At 45.0% G+C, this 24,720-nt stretch overlaps 2 protein-coding genes across 4 annotated transcripts in view; both read right to left on the bottom strand.

The window, feature by feature from the left end:
* Positions 1–536: 536 nt before the first annotated feature.
* On the bottom strand, positions 537–14,555 carry TNFRSF6B (TNF receptor superfamily member 6b). The gene is made up of 5 exons (XM_024207946.1): positions 14,508–14,555; positions 11,966–12,148; positions 10,535–10,913; positions 8,213–8,410; positions 537–1,465 (listed from the first exon to the last, which is right to left on the bottom strand). The coding sequence occupies exons 2-5, from the start codon at positions 12,038–12,040 to the stop codon at positions 1,182–1,184; spliced, it is 936 nt and encodes a 311-aa protein (XP_024063714.1). The 5' UTR covers positions 12,041–12,148; positions 14,508–14,555; the 3' UTR covers positions 537–1,181.
* An 8,120-nt stretch (positions 14,556–22,675) lies between these two features.
* Positions 22,676–24,720, bottom strand: part of RTEL1 (regulator of telomere elongation helicase 1) — a 99,066-nt gene continuing 97,021 nt past the window's right edge. For all 3 annotated transcript variants that reach the window (XM_026652802.1, XM_026652803.1, XM_026652804.1), the window contains one exon: positions 22,676–23,684. In XM_026652802.1, coding sequence (XP_026508587.1) covers positions 23,610–23,684 — 75 coding nt within the window. In that variant the 3' untranslated portion in view covers positions 22,676–23,609. The remainder of the gene's footprint in view (positions 23,685–24,720) is intronic.

Here is a 24,720-nt window from a genome sequence, read left to right as displayed (position 1 = left end):
CCTCTCAGCCCCCGTCGTAGAGGAGCGGCATTATTTAGATTATATAACTGTTTGCTGGCTCCATAGCAATGTGAGTGTTTGCTGAGGGATATGTGCATGTGGCAGCGATCCATGGCTGGAGAACACGGCCATGAGGTCACCAAATGGCACCTGTCACGATGCTGCATTTTGAACGCAGAGATCAGGCCAGGGCCGAGCGGCGCAACAGGACTCAGACAGCAAGAGTCTAGGGCCTCGGTTCCAGCCACCAGTGCAAACCCTAGTGCAGACAGGAAACGCTGCTATTTGCACTGGTGCCTGCTTGAAAGTGTTTGCACTGGTTGAATGGAGTCTGATAGAGGTGTACACGTCCTATGCCAGGGGTTTGCATCGGTGGCTGAAATGGACACAACCTCTCGGTGCAGACAAGGATTAGGGTTTGCGGTCATGGTACGTGTGTGTGTGCATAAATCGGGCATTCCAAGACAGAGCCAGATGAAGAGAACGTGGAGTCTGAGGCAAATGTCATCTTTGCATTTCTCTGTATCAAACAAACATGACAAACTGTACAAAACATGGCACTGTAGAAATACATTTAAAAGAGGCTGTAACCAGTGACCCCAGGGGCATCTTATTGCGGACTCACCTCTCACTGATAAACCCCTCTTTGAAAGAAATTTAACGTTGGAAGGTGAAAGGCAGCCACCCCCAGGAAACATTTGAATATCGTTTTAAAAATATGGTGCACTTTAAAATTAAACTCTGCACAGTGGCCCAAGGAAGGGCAACAGGGACTCTTGTGCAGTCAAGAGATAGGGCGTGCTCTCCCTGGAATCTTATGCATTTCGTTTCTGATAAAGTAAGAACAACATCTACTCCTCCTCCCCAGAGAGGAGGTTAACAGTCAAAGTGCAAGTTTCTCCCAGAATTCTCATCCAGCTCCACTTGCAGTGAAGTTCCGCTAGCCGAGGCACAGACTGCATTACAGACCTCACCTGCGGCCACGTTAGACAGACAGTGCACACACACTGGGACAGTGGTCAGCTGTCAGAACGGAGAGGATCAGGAGTGTGTCAGAGACTCATCATTCACTACCCACCATTCATCTTCTCCAAGGTGCACCTCAAGTTAGTTTGTAGAAAGTTAATAAATTAATCAAGCTAGACAAAAACCAAAAACAACAAAAACCCTAAACAGTTCTGTTAATTTTCTAACTCCAAGGAGAAACGTTTCCGCACCATCTCTTCCACGGTATACAGCTTCGCTGCCCGGAGTGCATTCAGCAGCACTTTGATGAGCTCCAAGTGATCCTTCTTCAATTTGGTGAGATACGTGTGGAACTTTTCCTGAAAGGCAGGCCTGGTGTCCTTGTGGAAGATCCCCTTTTGGTGCCGCTCGAGGATTTGCTGGAGGCGCTTCAGCTTTCTCACCGAGATGTTCTGGTAAACCACAAAATCGATCACGGCTTGTTTGCAGTCCTCATTCCCTAGAGTGGGGAGAAGAAACCAGCATGAGGTTTAGAGCGCAGGGATGAAAGAGCAAACCCCATCAGAACTAGGAGAAAAACCCTAGTGCAACTGGAGAGGCTCACGACATGAGCTGCAGCTGAGCCCCAAGTGGGCAGTTAACCAGCTGTCAGACCCAGCAGCACAGCCCAAGCTCTTAAAGAAATACTGTTCAAATTAGACAGTCTAAAATTTGACCCTGACATTTGTCCAGTCTTATACCTGCTGGTCTCATCCTATGGCTTCCACGGATGTATTTGTCCTACTGATTCTTGCACAAGGCCTGCTGCGTACAGAGCCTCTGCGTACAGAGCCTTGGCTATGTACACATCTTGGGCCCACCTTTGTGCCTGTATTACCAGATGTACACGTGACAATCCCTGTGTGTGCGCACACGGCTACAGAGAGATCTGTGTGGCCAATTTGCTTGTGCACATGTGCACACACAAACACTGCAGCGCGTGTGCAAAGCAGGGGCACACTAGTGCACTGACCTAGCATGTGATTATCGGCTCCAGCCTGCATGAAAGCACCTGAATTATGCAGATTTGTTTGTTTACTGTAAATCAAACTAGCTGAGGAGAGAATATTGATTGCCCGTGTGAGTTGCTGGATTGATGGGTTATGCATAGAGCTGGGAGAACATGTTTAGAAATCATAGGACTGGAAGGGACCTCGAGAGGTCATCTAGTCCAGTCCCCTGCACTCATGGCAGGCCTAAGTATTATCTAGAAACACCTGACAGGTGTTTGTCTAACCTGCTCTTAAAAATCTACAATGATGGAGATTCCACAACCTCCCTAGGCAATTTATTCCAGTGCTTCACCACCCTGACAGTTAGGAAGTTTTTCCTAATGTTCAACCTAAACCTCCCTTGCTGCAATGTAAGCCCATTGCTTCTTGTCCTATCCTCAGGGGTTAAGAAGAACAATTCTTCTCCCTCCTCCTTGTAATAACCTTTTACGTACTTGAAAACCATTATCATGTCCCCCCTCAGTCTTCTCTTTTCCAGATAAACAAACCCAATTTTTTCAATCTTCCCTCATAAGTCATGTTTTCTAGACCTTTAATCATTTTTATTGCCCATCTCTGGACTTTCTCCAATTTGTCCACGTTTCCTGAAATGTGGTGCCCAGAACTGCACATAATACTCCAGTTGAGGCCTAATCAGTGCGGAGTAGAGCGGAAGAATTACTTTTGTGTTTTGCTTTCAACACTCCTGCTAATACATCCCAGAATGATGTTTGCTTTTTTTGGAACAGCGTTACACTGCTGACTCATATTTAGCCTTTGATCCACTCTGACCCCCAGATCCCTTTCCACAGTACACCTTCCTAGACAGTCATTTCCCATTTTGTATGTGCAACTGATTGTTCCTTCCTAAGTGGAGTACTTTGCATTTGTCCTTATTTAATTTCATCCTGTTTACTTCAGACCATTTCTCCAGATCATTCTGAATTATAATCCTATCATCCAAAGCACGTGCAACCCCTCCCGGCTTGGTATCGTCCACAAACTTTATAAGTGTACTCTTTATGCCATTATCTAAATCATTGATGAAGATATTGAACAGAACCGGACCCAGAACTTATCCCTGTGGGATCCCACTTGTTATGCCCTTCCAACATGACTGTAAACCACTGACACCTACTCTCTGGGAATGGTTTTCCAAGCAGTTGTGCACCCACCTTATAGTAGCTCCATCTAGGTTGCATTTCCCTAGTTTGTTTATGAGTATCAAAAGCTTTACTAAAGTCAAGATATACCACCTTCTACTGCTTCCCCCTATCCACAAGCTATCAGGTTGGTTTGATAAGATTTGTTCTGGACACATCCATGCTGCTGACAGTCACTTAGCACCTTATCTTCTAGGTGTTTACAAATTTATTGCTTAATTATTTGATCCATTATCTTTCCAGGTACAGAAGTTAAGATGATGGGTCTGTAATTCCCCGGGTTGTCCTTATTTCCCTCTTTATATATTGGCACTATATTTGCCTTTTCCAGTCCTCTGGAATGTCTCCCGTCTTCCATGACTTTTAGAAGATAATCACTAATGGCTCAGATATCTCCTCAGTCAGCTCCTTGAGTATTCTAGGATGTGTTTCACCATGCCCTGGTGACTTGAAGACATCTAACGCGTCTAAGTCATTTTTAACTTGTTCTTTCCCTATTTTAACTTCTGATCCTACCTCATTTTCACTGGTATTCACTACGTTAGACGTCCAATCACCACCGACCTTCTTGGTGAAAAACAAAACACAATCTCTGCCATTTCCACATTTTCTGTTTTGTTCAACCCAAAACAATTTAGTTTTTGTTTCGGCAGGAGGAAAAATGAACAATTTCCATTTTGGTTCAAAATAGGGCTGTCAAGCGATTAAAAAAATTAATCGTGATTAATCTCACTGTTAAACAATAATAGAATTCCATTTTTAAAAATATTTTTGGATGTTTTCTACATATTCAAATATATTGATTTCAATTACAGCACAGAATACAAAGTGCACAGTGCTCACTTTATATTTATTTTTGATTACAAGTATTTGTACTGTAAAAATGATAAACGAAATAGTATTTTTCAATTCACCTCATACAAGTACTGTAGTGCAATCTCTTTATCATGAAAGTTGAACTTACAAATGTAGAATTATGTATAAAAAATTGCATTCAAAAATAAAACAATGTAAAATTTTAGAGCCTGCAAGTCCACTCACTCCTACTTCTTGTTCAGCCAATCGCTCAGACAAACAAGTAGGACTGAGTAGACTTGTAGGCTCTGACATTTTACATTGTTTTGGTTTTGAGTGCAGTTATGTAACAAAAAAAAAAATCTACATTTGTAAATTGCACTTTCAGGACACAGATTGCACTACAGTACTTGCATGAGGTGAATAGAAAAATACGGTTTCTTTTGTTTGTCATTTTTACAGTGCAAATATTTGTAATCAAGAATAATATACACTTTGATTTCAATTACAACACAGAATACAATATATATGAAAATGTAGAAAAACATCCAAAATATTTAATCAATTTCAATTGGTATTCTATTGTTTAACGGTGCGATTAATCACGATTATTTTTTTAATCTCAGTTCATTTTTTTGAGTTAATCACATGAGTTAACTGTGATTAGTCGACAGCCCTAGTTCAACACAAACCAAATTTGGGTGGTTTTTTTTGATTTTTCAGTTCAGCCAGCAAACCGAAAATCAGTCCAACACTCAGCTCTCATGGGTTGAAGAAATGGCACTCGCCTCCTTAAAATTAAGTGCTCAGGTAAAGGACCCAGATAGAAAATGGGGGTGAGAGACAGAGGGAAGGTACCTCATTGTTAGACCCACATTCCTAGGGCCAAAGGTGCCACACTTGGGGGGGGGGGCACTAGCAACTCTGGGATATGGTTACTTTGATTTGGGTCTATGACCTGCAGTGTGGACGTCAGAGCCCTAGGTTCGAACACGTGTTAGAAAAGTCTTAACCTAGGGTTAAAATACAATGTAGATACTCAAGCCCAGGCTTCCTAACACGGGTCAGCTGACGTGAGTCCCAGTAACCCTGGGCTTACCCTAAAGGGCCACATTCATCCCCTGTGTAAATGCACAGAGTGAATTTGGGCCTGATCCTATATGTCGTACTGCAGGCCAGAAGCTCACAACAGAGATGGACCCAAGAGATCAGGATCCAAATGCTCCCAAAACGTAGCAGTGCCCAGACCTGGATTAAGGATTAAGGCAGGGGCTTTCGGGGCTGGAGCCCGGGATCCTAAAATAGCATACTACGACTCTGCTAACGTGCGATGAGCCAACAGGGCGCATGGCAGAAAATGGCATACTACGACTGATAACCATCATGGTCTGCCCAGGTGCCCATGATCGACAGCCACTGCAGTACGATGATGATGGATACCAATCGTAATATACCATCTTCTACCAAAAGGCAAGGGGCTGGTGCAATGCAGCCCTACGGCTGCCAGCCCCACAGCTGCCCACACCCAGATCCGGGCTCCGGGGGGGGCCCCGCAAAAATAAATCACAGGAGCAATCTCTGGGGCTCTCAGGCTGCCTGTCCTGGCCCCACGCTGCTCCCAGAAGTGGCTGGCTGCAGGCAGGTCTCTGCAGCCCCTGCTGGGGGGAGGGGGAAGGAGGCTTCATGCGCTGCCCCTGCCCTCAGCACCATCCCCGCAGCTCCTGCCATTGGGAGCTATGGGGGCAGCGCTTGTGGGCGTGGGCAGCGCACAGAGACACGCTGTCCCCCTCCCCCAGGGGCGCGCAGAGACCTGCCAGCAGCCAGCCACTTCCAGGGGCGGCGTGGGGCCATGGCAGGGAGGCAGGCAGCCTGAGCCCTGCTGCGCCACTGGCCGGGAGCTGCTTGTGGTAAGCACCTCCCGGCCGGAGCCTGCTCCTCACACCCCCTCCTGCACCCCAATCCCCTGCCCCTGGTTAGAATCCCCCACCTGTACCCAAACTCCCTCCTGGACCCCACATTCCCTCCTGCACTCCAATCCCCTGCCCCAGCCCAGAGCCCACTTCTGCACCAAACTCCCTCCCAGACCCCGCATCCCCTCCTGCTCCCCAACCCCCTGCCCCTGGTCAGAATCCCCCACCTGCACCCAAACTCCCTCCCAGACCCTGTGCCCTAATCCCCTGCCCCAGCCCGGAGCCCACTCCTGCACCAAACTCCCTCCCAGTTCCCACACCCCTCATGCTTTCCTGCACGCCAACACTCTGCACCAGCCCGGAGCCACCTCCTGTACCCAAACTCCCTCCCAGACCCCTCACCCCCTCCTGCACCCCAATCCCCTGCCCCAGATCAGAATCCCCCTCCTGCACCCCAATCCCCTGCTCCAGCACCCTCCTGCATCAAACTCCCTCCCAGACCCCGCACCCCCTCCTGCACCCCAGTCCACTTCTGCACCAAACTCCCTCCCAGGAAAAAGACTTGTGTACAGGGGCCACACAAAGTCTAATAACCCCGGGCCCAGAGGAAAGCTAATCCGGTCCCGGAGTCACGTCTGTTTACACCAGCAGAAAATTTAAGCCTATCTACAGAGTTTGTATTTGTATACAATTACTGACGTGCCTGTGTGTATCTGTAGCTATGTACATAGAGACATACACAGGCATAGTACACACATGCTACCCTGCTGAGTAAGAACACTTGCAAATTGGGAGTTAAAAATATCCCTCCATTCATAAGTTTCCCGTTTTGCAAGTGCACTGTTGCTCAAGAGATGAGTGTGTGTATATAAACAACCCCAGGGCAGGGTTCAGAGCCAGTTGCTGATGCTTAACGAGAGAAGGGCACGTGCTGATGACAGATTGGAAAAGAAGCAAGTGACGATGAACATCTCAGCTGCTACCATCACCCCTTTGGGAAAAGGCTGACTCAAAGAATGGGGCATGAGTCAAGATTCCTCTTACGGAATTGCCAACCTCTGCTCTGACTGGAATTTACTGAAATTCCATTGCATCCCATTCTTGATGAGGAGAGAAGAATATTGACCAGGGAGAGGGACTCCGGGAGGATGAAAAACAAGAGATTCCTTCTGCCACATTTGCGGGGGGACACATCCCTTCTGCTGCACGCTGGGCAAAGGGCAGCTATTGTTCGTGGAAGACACAGAGGCTAGATTCTGCCCTCTGTTACACCGATACAGCCTCGTGGAAGCCAAAGGGACAGATTCACGACAACGTGGGAGCAAATCCATTGTCTTCATTCCTGCTCAGTGCAGTGGCTGCCTGGCGCAGGTCTATGGCAATCTGCCTCAGTGGGTCGGTTTGAGAATGAAGGTTAAATGGGAAGGAGTCCCTAACGAAGTGAAACCAAAATTTAAACAAGCTAAAAACAGAGACTGGGGGCTACAGTCGGGAAAGGCAGCACGAGCTGCCCTGCCTGCGGCACACCACTTCTGCACCTGCTGCGGACTCCTGATCTAGTTCCAGTTTCCTGCACGATTCAGTGCTGTGTGTCTTGGGCTGCCAGAAGGACAGTGCTAGATACTTCAGAACAACATGTTCTCACTACCACTGCAGACTGTACGTAACATCTACAGGGGGGAGGGATAGCGCATTGGTTTGAGCATTGGCCTGCTAAACCCAGGGTTGTGAGTTCAATCCTTGAGGGGGCCACTTAGGGATCTGGGGCAAAATCAGTATTTGGTCCTGCTAGTGAAAGCAGGGGGCTGGACTCAATGACCTTTCGGGGTCCCTTTCAGTTCTATGAGATAGGTATAGGTAGGTAACAGGCTGACTCTGACATGCCTTGTGCCCTGATGCAGGCAATATCTGGGGGCAGGAGATCAGCAAAAAGGAAAGGTGCCAACAAGGAGTTCTTCCTGACAGCTAGACTGAGAGATCGGGATGGGAGGAAAACAGGGGCAGGGACAAACCAAGGAAAGTGCCATTAATTGAAAGAGACAATGGCTGGAGAGGGTGCCAGGGGACCCTGTCTAAGATGATCTTAGCCAAGCTTTCAGTGAATTCGGGGGGATTAGTTTGTCCTTTTTGTAGTTTAATTAAAACCAATTTTATACTTATAAATTCCACTGGAACCGATCCTATACATTGGGGTAGAACAAGCTGCACCGGAAAGTTTCACTCCAGCCCGGGTAGCAACATGATTCTAGCGCATGGGTTCCCCTCCCCCCCGCCCAGGCAGACCTGAATAATCCGCCACTCTACATCCGCTAATGCTATTCCGTCCCAAGCAGACCTGGCTCCTCACCTGACTCCTGGGTGCCGTTTCCCTTGAACATCCTGCAGGTGGTGCACAGGGTGTCATGGAACTGGTTTCCTACGACATTAGTCTCCTTTCCCTGCTGCGAGCAGCTCTGGTGCGCCTTGCACGGCTCTGTGCTGGAGCTGGAGGACGAGAAGAACCCCTGGGGGCACGTCTCACATTTCGTGTTCTGATGGGGAGTACCTGCAAAACGGGGCACAGAAAGAGTCTGAGCAGTGAAGTACCTGCAGTACACGTCCATTGTGTTTGGGATAATGGCCCCTTAGGGAGCATGGTAACGGTAAAAGAAGATGGCCCGGTTCGCCGTTCTCCTGTGCCTATGTAGTCATTTGCACCAGTGTAAAGTGAGCGCAAGCCACTACCCGATGTCTGGCACCCACTGTGCACTGGTGTAAGTGAGTGCTCATGGTGAAAAGTAATGGTGAATCTGGCCCTAAGTCTGCATCTGGTAATGCTCTGAGTTCCCTCTGGGCATAAGGGGATGTCAGAGAGAGATTAGGCTCTGTGTAACACATCATTCATAGGATCAAAGAAGGGGCCCTGCCCTGGCCCAGTCCCCAGCCTTCAAGGAGGATGAGCAGTTACCAAACTTAGGATCTGGCTGCAAGACAGCCCAATGCTAGGACCCCAGCCAGCTAGGTTGGGAACACCGACTCGCGTGTTGATGATCATAAACAAACAAGGCAGAAAATCAAATAATAAGAGAACAGCCAGCGCGCCAAGAGAAACCACACACGGACAGAGCACTCCGCCTTTACGGAAGCTGACGAGCCCTGCCCATGAAACGAACGGCCGAATCTCTGATCTCAGGAGTCACTGCTCCAAAGCATGCAGCCCGCATCGTGCTACAAAGCCCTTTGAAGAACTTGCCATCTCTGTAACGTCAGCCCCACCGCCTTAGTGTGCGCCCAGACTCCTCTCTATTTCTGGATACCCAAGGAGTCGCAAACGTGAAAAATAAATGCCCTTTCCAGCTATATCGAGAAGCCTGCCTGCACCTCAGTGTGGTTCGCATTCATGACTGCTGGGCTTCGTTACTGTCATTCCCCGGGTAGGAAGGTAGCATGCTTGGTACGAAGTCACTAACCTTAAAAAAAGGCACAGCTGGTGCAGAATGAAGGAGCCCATCACCCCACAGTTTCACTCCCTTCAACTGGCCCCCATCCTACTTATATGGCCCTCATCACTGTCATCTGAGTACCTGGTCAAATTCAACCTACATGGAACTGGCCTAAATGACCTGGGCACCTCGCTCACGCTGCCTAATCATGGCATCTCAAAATAGTCATATTCCATGGGAACAAGCCGTCAACCTCCCGCATGAGACTCATGTGCGCAGAAGACAGGGCTTTCCCGGTGACTGGCCTATAGATCTGGAATGCAGTCATGGAGACTGACAGGGAAACAAACCACAATTTCTTCAGAGTAGGAGGCAAAACACACTGCTAGACCGAGCCTGCCTACTATAAAACTGCAGTTTAAAACCAAAATAAATAAATAGAGGCCAGTCCTTGATGACTGGAGCGGGGAGGGAAAAAGACACACAGAGAGAGAAATACATCTTTGTGTGCATGTTGTAATTCTGGATAGCCCTCAAATTCCACAGGGAAGGGGGTAATTAAAAAACTAGACAGAGTTGTGCTAAGGAAAAAATAAAAACTCCCTAATATCCTTCAGTAATCCATGTGTCATCCTGAGCTAGAGAGCTACGCTTCTGAGTCACCCCTAAATGCTCTTCATTACATACCTGCTTTTTTGGGGGGGGGGGGGGGGGGTTATCAGTCTTATTTTCATTTGCCCCTTTCCCATCTTTAATATATGCTTTCAAAATCACCAAATAAGGATTCCAGAAAGCAGCCCCATGGCTAAGTTAATATGTCAGTGCCGTCCCAGTACTGAGACACCAAGCAAACCTCTTCTGGTCCTCACAATGAACCTTCCTTGCCCACATGCCTTATTGCCTTCAGCCCTGGGTGCCCACAAGAGATTATGGCCAAATTAGCAGGAACCATTGAAATATTTATACTTGGACAACAGTAGTAGGATGTTGCTCGTTCAGAGGACGTAGCCACTAGATGGCGACATTCTCTTACTCACTTGAGTGGATCTGACACCCCATCCAACAGAGGGCAGCGGTGCACATATATATAGTGAGAAAATACACACGCATAAGGTCAGATTATCCACTACTGCTATTTAACAGGTGTCTCCTGGATTCTAACAGGACAGTAATAGCATGAGAATATAATAAGGCCCTTAGACACAGCTCTACACCCCTTGCCTCAGTACTCTAGCTGCAATACATACCCAGCTTTACTACTCCAGACCCGGAAGGACACTTGGCATGCTCGATGCAGAACTCGGACTCGGAGTAGTAGCCATGCTGACACTGGCACACTCTGTTGTGGGTGGAGTTGCACGGATGCAGCTCGACCTGCAGCTCTCCGCAGATGACGTTGCAGTATCGGCATTTCTCCAGGTAGTTCCAGTACTGTGTGTAGTGCAGATCTGGACATGGGGCGCACACTGTGGGTTTGTCTCTGGTGCAGTGCTGTGCCACAAAGGTTCCCGGCGGGCACTGATGGCACACCACTTTGTTGTTAGTCACGGGGTCTCTCCATGGGTAGGTGGGAGTGGTGCTGGAGATAGGCATAGCCAGGAAAAGCACAATAGCACCAACCATCCACTAGTGTAAAAAGACACAAAGAACTATCAGACTTTCACTTGCCCTCTTGCAGAGGGGCATCACAATTACAGCAGCTGGGTACCAGAAGGGCCTCTCATGATTACCACTGGGCCATGAGAAACCATTCTGGATTACACTCTCATCTGCCACATCTATCTCCTCCTCCCACTCACCTTTCCATGCTGCCCCATAGGCATGGAATGCGCCCCCCACCCTAACTCTCTAACTCACCACTTCTGCCCACCCCAAGTGCCTCCTTAAGACCTGCTTCTCGCCATGCCTGCAAGAAGGGATTGAAACCAATTTTAAAAATCTCCTTCATCCCTCCTCCCTCTGGGCTCCCCAGCACGAGCCCTCTTGTCCCTGCTGGCTCTCAGCCCTTCGGGGCAGGGCCTTTCCATGTTGTGTCTTGTACAGCACACTGCAGACAAGGACCTATTCGAGCAGACAAATTCACCGAGACCCCTGAACAAGTATATGTTCTCCATATCCTTCGTTAGTGCCCCACGCTGGTCCAAAAGGGAGTTTTGCCATTGACTTCAATGGGGCGAGGATGTAGTCCTTAGCAGACCCAATACAGAAGTGCAATGTTCGAGTTAATAGAGCTGCTTTGGGATTACAGGTTTTCCCCGGCTTGCAGGGATGTAGGGAATTTTACCAGACAGGAGCCCCACAAAAAGCAGAAAACAAAGACACTCAGATACAGAACCCTCAAAGAGGAGCAGAGTGATTTAACTAACTTCCTGAAATTTTACCAACACCCTGCCAGGTTTAAAAGAAAAGAAATGGAGTTGGATGTTAAGATGGGACAAAATTACAATTTAGAGCCTTTTAAGAACATGAGGTTCTGACTAAGGACTGAAGGCCCCGGGTGTGTGGGGAGGGAGTTTTCCATAAAATACAAAGACACTAACATTTTCATACAAATTTAAAACCCTTTGAGAAACAAGGGGGGCTTCACTAAAGGTCTGGAGAGCCTCAGGGCCTTCTTTGGTTCCCCCCTTCCTGTTAAAAATACATTAGACCAACATCAAGAGCAAACAGGCTGTTACCTTGGATGAATGTCTCGCATTCAGTGTGTGGTTGGACAGCATAGCACTGTGGATGGTATTAGTATTAGAACTCATGGTATTTGGAGACGTCTTCAGATGCTTGGATTGGGCCCTAGAATGATTTCTGTGCTGCTTCTCTTCTCCTGGAATGCAGGGATGCTAATTTCTGCTAAAGTTCCAGCTCTGTTGCATTCAGAGAGAGACACAGTAAAGAGCATGAATTATTAGTGGACAGCTCTTATCCAGGATGCTGTCAATATCACTACACAGAAGTGATGCACTGTTTGAATCCCGGTGTGTCTAATAGTGTTGCTGAAGAAGCCCAAGAAGAACAAGAGTTACAGCCGCTCACCAAAGGCTGAGATCTCTCACTCCTGGCTATGATTTTAAATGATCCAGCCTAAATAAGCAGAGTTCCTCTTTATTGGGATCTCGACGGTAATATTCAAATCAGCCCCAGAGTTGGGGGCACAATTCCAACATTCACAGGGTGCTCTGGAACGCAAGAATGTTAACCGTGATTGCAATATCAGTTATGCAACACTGGGCCATTGTGTAGAACAGGTGGGGTCTTAAGGAAGGGAAGGGACTCAGTGACTTGGAGACAGGGAGTGTGAAAAGAAAGTCACTTCAATCCACTCAGAATGAGGTTCCTAGAGCATATCCCAGGGATCTCCAGAGAATGCCTCAGAGTGGGCAATTTTGAACTGTCTTAGACTATATGACTCCACTTCCTGGAGTTAGAGTCATTTGGTCGTTATGGGCCCCTATGCATTTAAAGAGAACATAGAAGAGGGTATTGCAGTAGCCACATTGAGGAAATGATACATAGAGAAGGGTTTTGGCAGAGCAGAGATCTAGGTAAAGTTTAATTCTCTTGAGTCTGGAGATGTGCAGCAGGTGGATTCACAGACAAAGGGAGATGTGAGAAGGAAACTGTCAGACAAGTTTTCTGAGAAGATCTGGATTAGAGAGAGCAATAGGGAGTCAGACACAAAAGTCAAAGAATTCTTTACTTAGAAGGTGGCCTTCGAAACATTTAACACGAGGAAGTTATGTGTATCTAGGAGCTGGCAAAGTCAAGACCGGCATAAAGATGAGAGACGGAGGGAGCAAAGAATGAGATGATCTTCTTTTTGCACTGGTATAATTGCATGACATTTGGTAAACAATTATCCCCTATGCTATTGTTGCCCACTGCTCAGTGTACGTTTCGCATCCCCTTCTGTGCCTGATCCAGAGGATGTCTGCTACAGCTACCAACCAGGGACGTAGTCCTTTAGCTCAAGCTGTTGAAAGTCTGGCCTCAGCTCCAGAGATCCTGGGTTAACCCCTGGTGGTGACTAACATGATGATTGTTACCCTATGACCTAATTTCATTCAGTATTTTAAACAGAAATAGTTGAGCTACAGCAGTTTAAATATTGACTCTGAGCCTTCAGTAAAAAAGTCTATGAAAAAGTAATATGGATTTTTATCAAGGGTCTAACTGAATATTTAAGAAGCACAATGCAGTAATTCTGAGATTGATACATACAAATTTCTACCAGAAAAACTAGAACAAGCTGCCAGGCAAGTAGACTGGTCTATCAGCTTAAAACCATCTGCTTTATAAAGTTTGTAATTACATATTAAAGCTCTTACAATTTACTGGGGAAAAAAGGACACTTGAAAATGTTACCCTATTTAACAACATGACTTAGGAGCCTTGAAAGTCAAGGAGAACATCACACACATTTCATCAGCCTGGTTTGCAAAGGTGCTGATAGCTTCCAACTCCCTCTGAAAAATCAGTCTGCTATATCTACACAGACATATATGACACACACTCATAAAAATCAGTCCTAATCACACAAGAGTACAAAATTCTGAAACAAACAAAAAAAAAAAGACTCATGCAAACCTTACTTTCTATCCCGTCTTGTATTTCTAGGGTTTCTGATTTTAGCTTTTCACTGATAAATACTGCGATAACACCCCATTACAAAAATAAATAAAATTGTGTTTACCCAATAAACAGCAGAAAAACACTGGAAATGGTTAATTGTATCTAAGGGCTTGTCTACACAGAGCACTAGTGCGCATTACAGGGGGTATGATTTCTAAAGCACACTAATGTGTTGCGCATAATTAGTCCCTGTCAACCCTGCTGGTGCGCACTAAAGTGTCCCTAGTGTGCTTTAATATAACACTGTTTGAACCAGAGAGAGGCTAAAGCGCACCAAGGAATGTGACAAAGAGCTTACGCTTTACAGTGCGTGCGACTGTCATGAGTAACACACACACGCTCACGGCGGTAGCGTATACAAGGAGAAAGTCCCGAAAAACCTCTGATTCCTGGACATCTACATAAAAACTCAAAAAAAATTGCTAAACACACACCTGGTCCCCAACATGAAACGAATAAACCCTGAAGCCCGGCTTAATAAAGCGAGTTCTCACACACGAGTATACACATCCACACACATCTCACACACACACACACACACACACATCACACACACACACACAGCCAGCCAGCGGCTGCCTTTCCCCTCCTTACCGGGCTGAGCGCTGGTGCTCACAGCTGGTGCCCTGGCTGTCTCTGCCTGCCTGGCCACCTACCCAGCCACTTTATAACGCCGAAGCGCCCAAGCCCTGCCCCTAGAGCAAGGCCTGGAATCGCCTCTTGCGTAAGAACGACGGAGCGGTGATGAATCATCAGCTGCTCGCTCGGGGCTGCAGCCGCTGCACAGGCTCCAGCCTCTGCCGGCTGCCTGGCTTCCCTCCGGCCGGGCCGGGCGACAGGTTCTCCTCCCTGCGCCAGGCGCAGCGCCCCGGGGTGCCAGCTCTCTCCCCGCCAGGGCTGGGGGCCGTCCCAGTCTCCAGCCGCTGCCGGGACGCAACGCAGAGGGGCCGGGCAGCACCGGGTGGAGGGGACACGTGTCCCTTACCTGGGAAGCCGCTTGCCCCTCCCTGGGCTGGGGAAAGGCACAAGAGGGCAGTGCTGCTCCCCACCCAGCAGAGGTGACGGGGTGCCCCAGTGAGGTCCGCAATACAGGGGGACCAGCAGGGTATAAGGCAGCCCCCCATTTCATTAATCAGCAGCACCCCCATTGGCTCCTCCTGGAAGGGGGCTCTAAATCGCACTAGGCAGCTCCAGAAGCGGGGGGTCACCTCCCCCTTTTCAGCCTGTCCCTGCTGCGGGGCTGTATTTAACTGCAGGTGAAAGTGCGTGGGAGCTCAGCACTGTCTGAAAATCAGGCCTATGTAAAGTGGCAGAGGTTGTTCCCCGCACCCCACCCTTTGAAGCCCCCAGAATCATTAGGCACTTTGGAAAATCAGGACTTCTCTCTTTCCCTGGGGGGGTCTGGTCCTGTTCCCAGTGAAGTCAATGGCAAAACTCCCACCCACGCAGGACTGGATCTAAACTGTACAACACTGAACGCACACAGTTCTAAGAGACATCCAGAAAGCCACCCCACTTATCTGCTTCCTTCTTAGGGGAATATTTTCTTCTTTTGCCAAAACACAATAAAAAAAAAACTGTTACTCGAAAGCTTGGCTCTACTTTCCCATTCTAACAATAATTAATCGCCAGATTTGTATGTACTGTATTTAAATCAAAACGGTGTGCGTGCGCACACGTGTGTATTTGCCTTGAATATTTGTCCAGGAAGCAAATGAGATCTGAAATTTTGCACATGCCCCATCTGCACTCTCTGGTTTGAGTATTACACATTTTACCCTGACACATCAGTAATTGATTTACCAGGGGGAAGGCAGGGAAATTCCCCCTCTATACATTCTCTTCCCTAGCTGTAAATGTTCAATAACTTCCCAGTCAGGGAATCTTTTTGTCACTTACATATTTGTTGCATGCATCATCAGTAGTTAAATATGCCCCAGTCCCCAATGTCATAAGATCCCAGCACAGCATCACAGGCCACAAAGACCATTGCCATGGTCATTACTAGGGGAAGGCGAAGAATCTTGCAGAGAAAAAACTAACTCAGGCACGCCATAGAGTTTCACTTTGCAAGGTGCTACTGCATTGTCCCCCTCTATAGATCTAGCAAACTGCTCCTCAGGTCACAGGAGCAGGTACCAAGCATTCTCAGACCCTGGCCACAGCTATGCAGTCCCCTCATATAAGAGCCATGATTGACCACTAGACTGACCACCTTCAAAGGTAATGGTAAAGCGCTTACGTGCCTTGGCTTTTCTATAGTAACCGAACCTTCCCTGGGTGTCAGATATAAGGAGAGAAAGTCAACATGTAAATACTGTAGTGACGTTCCTTAGCCAGAAGCTGTAGATCCTAAGGATCCATGGGGAAAGCAGATAACCACACTGATCCACAGCCATCCCACTGGATAGACCTCTCCTCTGCCCTGCAGTCTAGGAAATCTTCCCACATAAGGGTCCATCAGCTAATCCCCTCTGGCTGCACATGATCCCTCTGTAAGTGTAAGTGTGTGTGGGGGTGTGTGTGCAGGAAACGCAAATGCAACCAAATCCAGCCAAACCCAGTGGTACGTCTGCACACAGCCTCTGTGCACTCCACGGCAATGAATGTGCTCCAGAGCCCACTGCTCTTTCTTGTGCCCCACTTTACTTACAAGTACGTCTGTCCTCCCTTTGCTAGCCCAGGTGGAAGGAGCATGAGCGGAGTTACTCTTCAGTATACACTTCAGTATAGGGGCAGAACTGCTCCCCTACCAAGCTAGTATCTTGCCTCTAATCTCCTTACACTCTGACCCCTACCCCATAAACAAGTATATGTTGTGTTAGAGAGTGAGAGAAGCAGAGCAGAAAGTGATAGCACTGTGCTAGTTGGAGAACAGGAAACTCATGGTGCTTTTTTTCATTTCCTTCCAACAAACAGGAGAAAAGAAAACGTGCTATGTACAAAGCCATGTAATGTCACACTGCATTGACCTTAGGGAATCTTCTGTGGAATATTTTTCCCCTTTTGATTTTGCAATTGTTGCCCACAGACACACACACACACAGCAACACACCTTATGATCACATAAGCCTGAATTGTTCTTCCGCTTATTTTCCTGGCATTCCAAGGATGTTTTGTAAATAAAAGTTCAATTGTGCTCATTAGATATTGACAAAGCATTTCTGAGCATCTCCTGCGTCAAAACACAAGTATAAAACCTCTTCATTGAATTTGTATTGTAAACCATTCAGGATGGTGCCACAAATTCAACTTTAAGGTGTTTTAACAGTGAAAAGTGATTATGCAGAATAGCACCTGCTTACTCTGCCAATCAGCTGCTGGCCTTTTACTTAGTTTTTACTACTTTTTATTGTTGTTAGCTCTGCAGAGCCGATGCAGTATGGGAGAGGGAGCTGAATTCTATTCAGGTTTGCACATAAACAGGATTGTTAACTAAACTCCTGTTGCAGGTGACTACTGGTGATGCACAAGCCAAAAAGAATGAAGCTTAAGCTGCCAGGGCTGGCACAGTTAGACCCTCCAAAATTGCTTTTTTACGTGCAAACTGGACAGATTTATCTAGACATCACTGAGACAATACATAGAAAACATCATGCTGCCATTTTTAGACATTTTTCAAAATAAGACTCCACTTTACAGGCTCAAAGCTCTATTTATTAAAACTCTCCTGCGTAGGTTCTAATCACCACAGCATCTCAGCATCTTCCATTAGTGTGTATTAAGCAACATGACTAACTTCTGTCGCATGTTTGTTCTCTCATCCTCTTCCCAGTGTGAGAAGCATGTGCAGCGGAGTGCCTTGTTTTGGCAGGGTCTCCTCTTTCTTTAATAAATATTCATGTTGCTGTGTATTCAGGTTACAGAAGGCAGGCCAAGGAAATGCACTTTGCACTTGGAGTGGAAGGAGATGGCGTTTGTGATGGGTTCCCCAAGAACATTGCCCAAATAAAGGCTGCAGGGTCAAACACCTAATGTCCAAATCACTCAACATCCATGATATTGATAATTTAACACAGGTGCAACATTAATGTAACATTCTATATATACAGTTCTATGCCTAAGCCTGCATGCTCTCACTATATATTTTATTTCCATAAACACACACCATATATATAGTGTATGCACTGCGTACGTTACTGTATAGCCTCCCTTCTGACCACCTTAAAAAAAAAAAAAAGTGTGTGGTGTAAACATCCTGCACACCCAGGCAATAGATTAATGAATGCAATTACTGCAAGTGACCCAGTAGTGCCCCCCCGGAGGAAGAGACAGTGTTTCCCATCCAAACAGGTCCCCCAATTACTAGCATTCAACAACCTTCAAAAGAGTCATGTACCATGCGTTTTGAAAAGCAAATGCAAAACCTCTTATCAAAAGAAAACAAAATGCAAAGCAGAGAGTCAGACAGGGGGGAGACAAGTGGGAATTTCCTCCCAAAGAACCAGCTGTTGCATGAGTCTCCTGCACGCGACTAGAATTAAGCAGGACCTGCACTGAGCGTTTCCTCTGACTGAGCAGATGGGACTAATCTTTAGTTGGAAACACAAAACTATCATACCTCCAGCTCTAGGTCAGTGTTGGCGCTGCTCCCATTCTGAAGGGTGAATCCACATTGGAATCCTTGTTCCTACAGCCACTGGACCTGTCAAAGATCAATTTTAGAATTTGACCAGAATTTGAAAAAGGATTGGACATGTGCGCGGAAGTCAGACAGGATTAAAACTATAACCCAGTGTTTGGAAGGGATAGAAGCCTTCAGGGCATAAACCAACCTCTACAGATGGGGTTAAATGGTAGCTATCCTTGAGCTGGTTATTTCATGTGACTACTGCAGGGTTTTTTGTACATTCCCTCTAATGCGTCTGATTCTGGCCACTGTCAGAGAGCCGACATTGTACTAGCTGGAAACGAGGTCTAGTCTGGTCTGGCAATTCCTACCATATGATAGAGAAGTAACAGGCTGACCTTTACAGGTCCATATTCCAAATGAGGTTTTAGCTTTATTGCTGTTATTTTTAGGAAGCATGATCTGGATAATATTCGCCTGCATGATTTGCAACCTCATTCAATTCAGTCACTGTCAGCAGGTGACTGGTAGGCGTTTGCTTCCTCAATATGCACTTATCTAAATCATTTTATTAAAACTAAATTATATATGTATATATAGTAGGCAGACAAGCTACAAATGTCAAAGTTTGAAAGGAGCAGCCACTTCCCTGGAAAGCAGGGATTTGAGAGGGATGCTGTGAATATCTGGTTGCCTGTTAGTTTCTGTGGAGCTTTAACACACTTCATTCTCTGGTAACCAAAAGGCCAAATAATTTCTATCAACATATAATGGATTTTCACAGCCTGTTGTTGTCGTTAGCTACCCATTCACTGAGGATATTTTCAGGAAGTTGCAAGGGATTGGATGATGTGTAAACATTTGCAAATCTCTGAACAAGCTGAAATGGTAAACAATCATACACTAATACTGTTGAATGGCTAAACAAGTGCAAGTGTTTATCTGGAAGATTTCCCCCCAATTTCCCAGTATTTCAGATGAAAAACAGATCTGCATTAACCCCTTTATTGCAGTATGTATCTCAAGTAGCAGTTTAAACAGCAGTCATTCTGATGAATGAAGCCATTGGATTTGCTAAGCATCACGGATGTCCAGATGTTCCATTTAAAATTGGCACTTCGATACTAGCCCTGTAAGGCTAACCAGTGAGTGGCTTCTGGCCCCGCAGCTAAATCCAAAGTATTATAGTTAATTTTTGTTTTATGATTTTAGTGCTCATTAGAGTTGCCACACTGACACTACTAGAGAGTGAAATTCTGTATCCACGGAACAGCAGCACCTTCCTCCACCCACCTCACCTCCAACTTTTAGGAAGGTAAGAGTACAGTAAATCAATTACTTCAACCCAATTATTTTTGTACTATAAACTGTGTTAATTCAGAACCCAGCTAGAGACCCATCTATTGGTAAGATCACGGGACTGAAACACTCTGGCAGGGTTCCCACAGGCTATGGTAATACGAATAAATAAATAAATCATAACTCTGCCCACAATAATCATCCTCCATCTCACAAATGACCACTCTACAGTCCTCAAACTACCCCTTCCCCAAACGCTTGTGATATATATCGAGATTTACAGTTGGCCCAGAAGGTTAATAAATCCAGGGTCTCCAAATGTCTTCTTAAGATCCAACCACCCATCTCCCCTGCCCCCCAAGACATCCACACAGAAGAATGTGAAATGAAGATGTTCTAGTTTGGGGGTTTATGTTTCTGGGATGGATGAGGAAAACAGCAAGGTCACTCACCTGGTTATCTTCCCACAAACTTTACTGAACAATTTTCTATTTCTGTTACCTGAATAATTATCATAATTTCCACCCACCAGACTGTGAAACCCAATAATCAAAAATAAGACGAAATAAAATCCAGCTGCATGAGTCTGCAGCAGTTAAAGCTCCCTTAAATAGATACAGGTGAAGTTATCATTTCAAGGGATATCTCCACTACCAAAAGTAGTCCAAAATTATACTCTTCAGTGAAAACCCATGTTCTATCCTGTACTGCAACTTCCCTCTAGTGGTGAAAGGAGCAAGGTGCAGTTCTTTTAAATGACAGGAACTTAATGAGGTTTTTCCACACAACCAGAATCACAGACTGCACATTGCAGCGCACTGAAATATTCCACTGCCTCAAAGAGAGTTTCATTATAATAGAATCCATTATGATTCTGCTCTGTTCTTAAACTTCACATGCCACAGGTTGCACGGGCCTAACGCAAGCAGTATTAAGGTGTGAAATTAGCACCAAAAATCAATGGCTGGAACGGAACACTCAGGAGTGGGTGTGGCACTTGAGTCATGTGATGATCTCAGATGACTTACAAAGATGCTACAGGAGTGAAAAGTATTAATCTAAGCTGCTTTTCACTGACTATTTTTGATTTCCATGAAGTCATGATGACTGATATAGTTATTGTTAAAAAGGCATAAAGGGGACTCCTGATTAGAAAAAGTATTTAGGTTGAGGATGTCATGTGGCTCTAATACAAAGAAAATATCACCACTAAAAATATTTCATTATATTTAATGTGTGGAGACACCCTATCTGGGATGCCTGGTTTCCTCCACACCTATTCCTGTTTATCACTACACCATTGTATTATAGCCTCTCCCTCCCTAACCAGATGATAGCTTTGTGGTATAAATCTGTTACAAGACCTTGGGGGCGTTAAAGAGGCAGGAATTTGTTGCTGGCTGCGTTTCAGCCCTAGGGCCTTTCCAACATTACTATTTGCTGAATATCTTTCCTCTTGGTTTCCCTGCGTAAGTATAAGCTTCCAGGTTGAATCCTCATTTAACTATTTCCCATCCGTGTTTATAACTACTACATCCCTTTGCATTATTTGTCCTTACTGATGTCTCCCACACCTATCTTAGTATCAGCAGAACTGACAAAAAGGTTTAAAAAGAAAAAAAAAATCGGAAAAAAATAAAATGTGTGTGTATCTGGCTGAAGTCCTCAAAATCATCGGAGATCACTTTCCAAAAAACAAAGGGGAAAAAGTCACATCTAGGTACTCAGAAAAGCCGGAGACAGCAAAAATAAGCTAATATGCTAACTGTAAGGTGCTGGTAAATTTAAATGTACAATAAAATATGTCCACATATTAGGACATATTGAAGTCTGGGAGAATATATTCCAGCACAAGATTGTCCTCAGATCCATCTAAATCCTCATATTTCAACTTCCCCTTCTAATTATTCAGTCAGGTAGTAAGGAAAAGCTTTTGTATCATCATCATTGAAAAACAAAATATACCCCCACCTTCTTCCAGTCTGAACTTATTAGGAAAACACAGCAGCAGTTAAAACCAATAGATGTGAATTCAAATTGGAGCACACAGGCATACTCACAATTCCACATTCTGACACACTAAAAGTCACATACCACACATGCACAACTAAGTTGTTTATAACTGAAGTTTCTTCTAATTTGTCAAAGACGTTTTCCTAATTGTGGACAAAGTCCACGGCAAGTGTGAAATTTCAAAAATGGCAGTTTTGAGTTATCAAAATGAGAAAAAAAGACCCTCTCAAATTTCTCAGACTACCACTCACCTTTCATTTTTGAATATATTGAAAATGGACAAAGGGAATTTTACCGAACTTTCCACCCAAAATCCACCTTTAGGCTAAGCAAAAGCAAATCAAATTTACCAAAAGGGCAATTCCATGACACCCCTCCCCACCCGCCCAAATTCTAAGCATCTGCAAGTCATATGTATTTGTCATTGATTCATAGACTCTAAGACCAGAAAGGACCATTGTGATCATCTTGACCTCTTGCATAGCACAGGCCACAGGAACTTTCCCCAAAATATTTCCTAGAGCTGATGATCTTTTAGAAAAAGATCTGGTGTTGATTTAAAAATGGTCAGTGATGGAGAATCCATCACAACACTCGGTACATTGGCCAATGGTTAATTACTCTCCAATAAAAATGTATGCCTTATTTCCAGTCTGAATTTGCCTAGTTTCAACTTCCAGACATTATATCATATTATACAATTTGACATCTGAAAACACAAGAGTGACAAAAAAGTATCAAAGGATTGTTGCAGAAATATCAGAGTATTTAAAATCATATAGCAAAATGACTTCTATTTACTTCCACTTTAGATTCCACTTGGATTCAATGCCCACCTCTTCTAGACACAGTGAAAAACAAAAAGCCATGTACAATATACTCAGGGTGTGCAAACTGGTTCATTTTTACTTAGTTTATTTTAGAATTTCCACTGAAGATTTAAAATTGATACAATTCCTTAAATTAGCAAAACATTAATACCCCTAGTCAGAAAGTGAAAATATTAAAGTGTTTCTCTTTTCCAACTTGATGGAGTTTAAAATCAGTTTGTATGTTCACTTTGAAAGAACATGAATAGTCTTTTCACTCTCCCTGCTACACTTCTGAAAACACAAGTATGAAACCGTACAGACACAACAGGAGTGTGCAAGTGCCTCAGAAGAAGCCAAATCCTCTTTGGAAGCACACTCAGTGCAACATTCGGCACTTATAGCAATACAGGAAACAGGCTTCTGATTGGCAGGGCAGGCATAAATGAGTGGGTACAAGCACAAGATGTGCTGGGTCTGTACTACCAGTGAAGCGCAGTAAAAACTACTGGATTTAAAAAAAAAAAAAGGCTTTCACCACCTCTGAAATCATCTAGCAGCAACAGCTCCTGTCAGTCACCAATGGAAAGTGGTATTCCTGGAAAAGGGGATTCAATGGCACTACTGCTGCTCAGAAATTTTCCAGGATTGAGTAAATATTTGAGAGGAGGCAATTACTGAAAACTTCCTCCAGGCTGTCAAAGTTCAACCTAAAAGGACCAGAATGTCACAAGAATCTGCTGATTCAAACAGAGAAGAAATGAAGATCCCCATTTCAATACAATTCTAAGGACAACATTTGCTTCTTTCCTCTCTTGTTGAAAGAGAAGTGGGAGGAGAGGTCTTCGGGGATTGATGAGGTTTGCCAAGGAGAGGAATGATGCTGCGAGAAGCTGAGATCAAGGGTCTGTAAATGAATGTGCACCCTGCCTCTTTTTCCAGTCTCCTTTTCTGCTGGCTCTTTAACCAGTGCTGACGTGATGCACTTGCCCCTGGTCAGGGAGGTTATGGCAGGAAAAAAACTTGGGCTAAATGCTTCCTCTTGGTATCAGCTTGGCATTCTGGGCACTTTTTAGCAATCTGGGGAGACAGATGAACAAAACACAGATTACAGGCATTACATTTCCTGACAAATGTCTGCATAGAATAGATCTGCAAAGGAGGAAGTCTACAGAATAGCAGTCTCAATACAAACATCAGTCACGCCCACCATTTGCCAGTCCCCAACAATTATAATTATTACAAACATACTTTACATGTAACCATTTAACTGTTTGTGACACAAGAAAGAAAAGGAAAAATCTCCTAATGAAGTAGCAATTCAAGCTGAGCGAAGAACCAATTTTTCTGTTCAGGGGCTGAAAAAAAAAAAAAAACCAAAACTGAAAATTTAGTTCGCCTCAAACTGAAAACTGATTTTTTTTAATCTCACCGAAACAAAACATTTACTTTGACCTGAAACAATTTTTTTTTCAGTTTGCTGTTTCAGGTTGTTTGAGTGTTTTTCACCTTTTAAATTAGATAAATTTCTAAATGAAACATCTTTCAAATTGAGATGTTAAACTGTTTAAACTTAAAAATGATGAAAAGAAAATGTTTTGACTTTTTCAATTGTACCCCCTTTTTTCAGGTAAAATTATCCACTAAATTTGACCCAAATTTTCAAGTAATTTTGGTGCCCTTAAGAATGCATTCCTCAGCAATTTAGCCATCAAAAAAATTCTGCCCAATTCTCGTAGCAACTCACCCCACAGGAATGGTTTCTGTTAAACGAATTCCAATTGTGCAATTACTAAAAAGGCTAAAATAAAGGGGGAAAAAATGCAGAATATGCAACAGCTGTTGCAAAAGTATACAAATATTTGGTTGTTCAAAAAACTAAATAAGATAGTAGCTGAACTTCTTGAGCTCCCACTTCCTCTTGTACAATTCAAAGCACAGAACAGGGGAAGTGACCTATTTGAGACGCAAAGCAACCCGTGATGTTTATGGCCATGGCCAAGTTGTGGTGGCAGGACAAGATGCAACTGTTAGCTGATTGTGGCTATGTGAAATAAGTGGATTTTTAACAGTGGGATAGCTAATGCATGTTAGTTACCTCACTGTAAAAAAACGC

Source organism: Terrapene carolina, unplaced genomic scaffold (genome assembly GCF_002925995.2).
Source record: "Terrapene carolina triunguis isolate 2854851 unplaced genomic scaffold, T_m_triunguis-2.0 Scaffold130, whole genome shotgun sequence".
In the NCBI taxonomy this organism is placed as follows: Eukaryota; Metazoa; Chordata; order Testudines; family Emydidae; genus Terrapene; species Terrapene triunguis.
This window is presented reverse-complemented; position numbering and strand designations above follow the sequence as displayed.

Coding starts and splice junctions, on each gene's coding strand:
- TNFRSF6B (XM_024207946.1), bottom strand. CDS start 12,040: ATGAGTTCTAATACTAATACCATCCACAGTGCTATGCTGTCCAACCAC. Junction 10,914..11,965: donor ATGCGAGACATTCATCCAAG/GTAACAGCCTGT, acceptor TTTTTACACTAG/TGGATGGTTGGTGCTATTGT. Junction 8,411..10,534: donor GTCTGGAGTAGTAAAGCTGG/GTATGTATTGCA, acceptor CCCGTTTTGCAG/GTACTCCCCATCAGAACACG.